Source organism: Setaria viridis, chromosome 8, assembly GCF_005286985.2.
Source record: "Setaria viridis chromosome 8, Setaria_viridis_v4.0, whole genome shotgun sequence".
NCBI classification, from domain to species: Eukaryota; Viridiplantae; Streptophyta; class Magnoliopsida; order Poales; family Poaceae; genus Setaria; species Setaria viridis.
Genome location: NC_048270.2, coordinates 25,252,418 through 25,259,428, shown reverse-complemented (window position 1 = coordinate 25,259,428; position 7,011 = coordinate 25,252,418). Strand labels below are relative to the sequence as shown.

The following is a 7,011-nucleotide window of genomic DNA, read 5'->3' as shown; positions in this document are numbered from 1 at the left end:
GACCACTATGACCTGTTAACACAATAGACTAGACCAGCTCTTGGCAGGCACGTGGTGCGCCGGGTGAATGAAGCCGGAGAGGTTGATGCCATGGCGTGGAGCGGCCGTCGCTTTGTTCGTCAGGCATCCTAGTGGTCCGTGACACGCACTCGCTTCCGCTTTCAACATGATTAATGCACGGTGTGTTTGCAGTTGGCCCAAGAGCCAAGTCAATATTCGCCACCAGCAGGTTTTAGTCTTGTGTCTCCACGGCGTCTTCCACCCCCAGTCACCAGGAGCAAGCTATCATTTGGCTTCTCCCACTTGTTTCTCCCATTGTTCCTTGAAGCTCCCACCTCCAGCTCCATCTCCGCCGGTACCTTGCTCCTCCACCATCACCTCCAAGTCCATCGATCCCTTCTTTTCTCCACGGCAGCCGAGGGTGCCTCCCATCACAGTCGCCATCACCTTCCATTACTCGCCATCGATCCCTTCTTTTCTCCACAGCAGAGCTCAGATGTAGTACTGCAGCAGTATCAAACTCTAATTAAACCCCATCTGGTTCGCTCGGTGCGGTGGTTTGTTTTTGCCTGGGGAACTCGCTCAGCTTAAAAGGCGAGGAACAGGAGTCTACCTCAGAGATTTAGCTGACAAGGCAGGCTGATCATATATGAACTTCGGAACGGGGGCAATCAGTGCCCTCATCCCCAAGCTTTGCGAGCTCCTAAAAGATGAGTATGACCTACAGAAGAGCGTGAAGGGAAGAATCAAGTTCCTCAGGTCTGAGCTCGAGAGCATGCAGGCTGCCCTCAAGAAGGTGTCCGGCATACCTGCACAGCAGCTTGATGAGAACACCAGACTTTGGGCCAGGGATGTCCGGGAGCTGTCCTACGACATCGAGGACAGTATCGACAGATTCCTATTGCGTGTGGAGAGCAAGAAGCCAGGGAAACCACACGGGATCAAAGAGTTGGTTGAAAGGATCTTCGGCTCACTTTCCAATATCAAGAGACGCCACAAAATGGCCACCGACATCAAGGACTTCGAGTGCCTCGTCAAGGTGGTGAAGGAACGGCACGACAGGTACAATGTTAACAGCGCTGTTGCTAGTCCTGTGGTAACACCTGTTGATCCCCGCCTACACTCTCTTTACAAAAAGGTGACTGAGCTTATTGGTATCGACGAGACAAGTGCTGAGCTCATAAACTTACTTAATAATGGGGATGACATGTCAAAGAAACACCTCAAGATCGTCTCTTTTGTTGGAGTTGGGGGATTAGGTAAGACAACTCTTGCCAAAGCAGTGTATGAGAAGCTTAAAGTGGAATTCGAGTGTTGTGCTTTTGTTTCGGTGGGTCAATATCCAGATGTGAAGAAAGTTCTCAAGGATATTCTCCTTGAGCTTGACAAGCACTACGGGAAAGCTAAAAATTGCCGAGTGTATTTTTTTTGCCGAGTGTTTTTTTGCGAGCACTCAGCAAACAAGCTTTTTGCCGAGTGCCAAGCCAAAAACACTCGGCAAAAAAAATACACTCGGCAAATCGGGGCTTTGCCGAGTGTCAAATAAAAAATACTCGGCAAAGCTCCCTCTTTGCCGAGTGTCAAAATAACCACTCGGCAAAGAGGGGGGTTTGCCTAGTGTTTTTTTTGACACTCGGCAAAAAAATAATTTTTTTTCCTCTTTTCACCATGAAATTTTTTCTAATCCCCACATACAACATGTGGTACTCCATGTTAAAATTTGGTATATTTTTGGATTTATTTGCTATATTTATTTAATTAATTGCATTTCAAGGAAATTTTTGGTATAAGTCAAATTTGAACTGCAAGTGATTCAAATTATGGAACAAAATGAGTAGAAAAATGATGTTCATGTTATTCGGCCCAATTTGAGACCTGACCTATGAAATGACAAGAAATTTCGAACATCTTGTTCAGGAAACACGACCACGAACGTGTGACAGTGGTATTTTTAAATTATAAAGAAAATAAGGAAAGTCTGAAAATCATGAGATTTGTCATGATGTGATGATATCATAGGTGGAGGCTGTGGAAAAAAATTGAGAATGTTTTGCACATTTCGTCACGTACGATGTTTACAAACCGAAGCATTTCAGAAGAAGAATAGTAACGTTGAGAAGGATTGCATAAGATTTAGAGTCAAAATGACGGTCGAGTTTTGATTTGACTACAAAACTTTTTGTACAGTCAATAGAGAATATATATTATTTCATGTAAATTTTTGACAATTTTTTAAAACTGTTAGATATTTTTTAAATTTTTTTTAAAATATCTTTGCCGAGTGTTCTAGGTTAGACACTCGGCAAACAACCGTTCACTGAGTGTCACCCTAGGACACTCGGCGACCGTTCTTTTTTCCCACCCGGCCGCAAGCCTTATCCCGGCCTTATCTCCTCCTCACATCTTTCTCTCTCCCCCCCGCCCCCGGCCCCGCCGGCCGCCGCCCGGCGCCCAGCGCCCAGTCCCCGTCCTCGGCGCCGCCCGACGCCCGGCCCCCGGCCCCGCCGCCGCCCCCTTCTTCCCCGGCTACCTCCCCTCCGGCCGGATCCGCGCCCCCTTCTTCCCCTCCGGCGCGGATCTGGCGGCCCCCACCTCTCTCCCCTCCGGATCTGGCGCGTGGCGGCGGGTGGCGGCGGGCGGGCGGCGGCGGGCGGGCGGCAGCGGGCGGGCGGCGGCAGCGGGCGAGCGGCGGCAGGCGGGCGGCAGCGGGCGAGCGGCGGCGGGCGGCAGCGGCGTGGTGGCCGTGGCCGTGGCTGGCGGGCGACGGCCGGTGGTCTGTTTTTTTTTTATTTTTTCCGAAAATGTTTGCCGAGTGCTTTTTGACGCTCGGCAAATCATTTGCCGAGTGCTCGATGTTCGACACTCGGCAACTCCACGTTTGCCGTAGGAAAGTTTGCCGAGTGCCGTTCGCCGAGTGTTACACTCGGCGAACTCTTTGTCGAGAGTTTTTCGGCCTTTGCCGAGTGCCTCAGGCACTTGGCAACCTTATTGTTTCCGGTAGTGAAGGAAAAGTATAAGGACATCCACAACTTAAAAAGGGATGAAAAACAACTGATTGACTTGATCTTGGAGTTCCTTGACAACAAGAGGTATTAACTACACATCAATTATACTTGTCTGATACTCATTCAATTATGGTAGTTATATAATAAGTAAACAAAAAAGCTGTAGGCTTTTAAAGCAACAAATTCTTTGCAAGCTATACCTGCCTTTTTACGCCTACTGCATATGTCGGTGTTTAGCATTCTGCAATGGTCCACCTCTTTTCAAATTGACTGAGTTACTTTCCGATTGCATTAAATTAAATTGCCAGTATATCTTTCTGCGAGTCACTTAAAATTAGGATTTTATGTGAACAATGCTGTTTTTTCCAGTTCTTTGGTGGTAGTTGGTTCCTAAACAGGTGCCCAATGTTCTCCTCAAAACTAAGAATGTAATAGAAATAATAATAATTATATTTGTAGGAATTCACAAATAAAATTAATCTAATCTTGTGTATTAATGGTAAATTTTAATGCATACTTCAACTCATAACTAAACTAAAGTTTAGCATACAACAAAATTTTAATGTATAGTGCCACATCATTCTTCCCCGGTCATAGGAATAGTTTATATTGGTGCATGGCTGTGGCTGGAATTGTCTTGAACTTGAGATGACCCTAAATTGTGTTAAACTCATCAGCGTGCTGTTCACCCTTCATTCTTGGGTCCAAGCTAGATGCCCTGGTGTATTTGTAATTGGACCTTTTATCTCTCTCTTGATACATAATACACAGCTCTTCGGTGTATTTCAGACGAAATCAAAATATTTTTTGATTCTCAGATGTGAGTTGTTTTAAGTAAACTAAATAATTGTTCTAGGTTTTAAATGCTACAAATTCTGTGCAACCTATATATGCCCTTTTACCTCAACTACACATTACTTTGTTTTTCATGATACAATGGTTTACCTCTTCCTGAATTGATCGAGTTATTTATTGATTGCTTTGTCCATGTAGAATTTATCAATTGCTTTATGGATCAAATTGTTTTTTTATGTGCTTGCATATCTTTCAGTGAGGCACTTAAAATTAGGATTTAGGTGACTAATGCATAATGTTTTGAATTTTGAGATGAAAACGTAACTTAATCCTATCTGTATACATTATTTTCATGTTAGTTGGTTCTTCAACATGTGCTTAAAGTTCTCCACCTTTAATTCCTTTAAAAATAATTAATTTGGGACAAATATGAGTTGCAACTAATAATGTAAAAAATTAATATATAAATAAATTTGTACAAAATCAGAAAATAAATTACTCTGATCTTCTGTATTAATGGCAATTCTTATCTCACACAACAAGTCCAAAAGTAAATTGCACTTCAGCACAAATAAAATTTAACATATCATGTCATATTGTCTTCCCATTCATAGGAGTTGTTTGCATCGGTGCATGAGTGTGGTTCCACTTGTCTTGAGAGATAAGTTGACCTACATTACATGTGCGGGTTATATTTGATTGTTTGATTGATACTTGAGTTGACCCTGATTCAACTAGCGAGTTGCTCACCTACCTTTTCCTTGAAACAAGATTGTATTTCTTATTTTACAAGTATTGAATCAGAATATATTAAATCAATCCATTTTTGTAAATTAGTAAAACATTGATACGTTCAATAACACTTAATAGTCCTGAAAATTGGATTTTGGGAAGAGCGCGTATATTCAATTCAGACGGAAAAAATTATACTCATGGTCTTCAGACTGTTGGGTAACCTCAAAGGAAGTTTGGAGGATAAGAATGTTTCATTTGCGTTTTGGTATATTGAAACATGAGGTATAACCCCGTGTTTCATATCTATGCAATTTGGATAAATTGTAACATGCAGTCAGACCCTGTGTTTCCAATTCCTTTGAGAATTCAATGCATTTTCTCTCTCTTTTCTCTCCCTTTTTAGTAAGATATTTGTCATCCTTGGAGAAAGATACCAAAAGGTACCTGAAAAAGGATGGGAAAAAGCTATCCTAGTAATAAACATATAACTAAAAATGATGTAGTTTTCTTGTAAAGAGAGCAACAAAACTCTTCATATGTAGTCTTATTCAATATGATTCAAGAAGCAAGGCATCTTCTCCATATAGTTCCAAGATTGCTAATTGAATATGTTTTTCTAGTTCTATATATATTGCATGCTTCTTGCTTGCATTTATGCTCGAGATGATTTATTAACTCATGTCGAATGCTATGTTGTGTTGATAGGTACTTTATTGTTATTGATGACGTATGGAGCATTCAGTATTGGGAAATAATCAGATTGGCTTTGGTTGAAACCAACCTTGGATGTAGAATAATCGATCACAACCACTCGTATATTTGACGTTGCGAAAGGAGCTGGAGATGTTTATGAGCTACATGCACTTTCTTATGAAAACTCCAGAAAGTTATTCTATTTGAGGATTATAAGTGGTCAAGGAATATGTCGACATGATGAAATGGATGATGTACATGAGAAAATATTGAAGAAATGTGGTGGCATACCACTAGCTATCATTGCAATGGCCAGTTTATTGGCAGGTAAACAAAGGGATCAATGGTTTGTGTGTATGGTTCTATAAGTTTCAGTCGTAATGGTAACCTGCATGTGGAGAACACTATGAAGATATTGGCTTTCAGCTACTATGACATGCCTTTTCATCTAAAAACATGTTTACTGTACCTAAATGTATTTCCGGAAGACTATATTATCGATAAAGATCGATTGATATGGATGTGGATAGCTGAAGGTTTTGTCCATGCGAAACAACAAGGAGCTGGTAAACAATTTGAACTTGGAGAGGCATACTTCAATGAGCTCATGAACAGAAGCATGATACAGCCACTGGAAAACAAATTGGAGCATGGTATGATACGTGGTTGTCGTCTTCATGATATGGTGCTTGGTCTGATCCGTTCTTTGTCATGTGAAGAAAATTTTGTTACTATATTTCACAATGAGCAGAACGCTTTTTCAGAACGGCAAGTCCGCAGATTATCCTTCCAAAGGAGAACAGTAGGAAACATCCCTAGGGTTGAGATGGGAATGCCACGCATACGGTCACTTGTAGTGTATTGGTGTAGTTCTTTTCAGGTGGTTCCACTGTCGAGGTTCACTGTTTTACGAGTGCTTGCTTTGGAGGATTGCCCGGACATTAAAGCCTCTCATCTGAAGCATCTTGGGGATTTGCATCAGTTGAGATACCTGGGGTTAAAAGATACGGGTATTTCTGAGCTTCCCGAAGAAATAGGTGCCCTAAAGTTTCTGGAAACATTGGACTTAAGTGGCAATACACATCTGAGAGAGTTGCCGTTGAGCATCGGCTTGATAGAACGACTTCTGTGCTTGCGTGCTACTGATTTGTATATGGAACCCCAGGTGGGGACTATTGGGAAACTAACGTCTTTGGTGGAGCTGCAGATAAGAGCTGTCCCTGATGACAGCGAATCAGCATGCAAATATTTTTCCGAGCTGGGCAACCTGAGGGAACTGAGGGTGCTCAAGATTGACAATTTTATACATGAGCTGCACGCGAATGCAGTGGATGCTTTGTTGGAGTCTGTACGCAATATGGAGAAGCTCCATCATCTCCAGACTAATGAATGGGGGCATGCTTTGACACAGCGGGAAGCTCCAGGATTCGTCCTCCCTCGACATCTCCGACATTTGGAGTAAATTGCATGGCCGGTCCTTAAACTTTCTCGGGTGTGTCACCCTAGTCCCTAAACTTGTAAATTGCAAATTTGGCTCCCTAAACTTAGCTTCGGGTGTTATCCCAGTCCCCGAACTCATAAATTGTAGATTTGGTTTCCTAAACTTAACTTCGGGTGTCATCTAGATCCATATACTTTGAAAATGCAAATAACTTCCCTGAGCTCAAGCACGCGTATGGCATTCACCAAAGGTGAAAATAGAAGGTAAAATTTGGAAGTTAAACTAGGATTTGTCTATGCGGTTTCGAAGCTAGGGATGATTGTTTGAGGTCCTGGGAGTATA

At 42.4% G+C, this 7,011-nt stretch overlaps 1 protein-coding gene across 1 annotated transcript; it reads left to right on the top strand.

Annotated features, from left to right (window-relative positions):
- Nucleotides 1-6,690, top strand: LOC117834409 (disease resistance protein Pik-2). The gene is given in 5 exon segments (XM_072290274.1): nt 1-1,495; nt 3,007-3,089; nt 5,241-5,276; nt 5,419-5,585; nt 5,588-6,690. Coding segments are annotated over 5 exon segments (2,235 nt in total). The 5' UTR covers nt 1-649.
- Nucleotides 6,691-7,011: the final 321 nt, after the last annotated feature.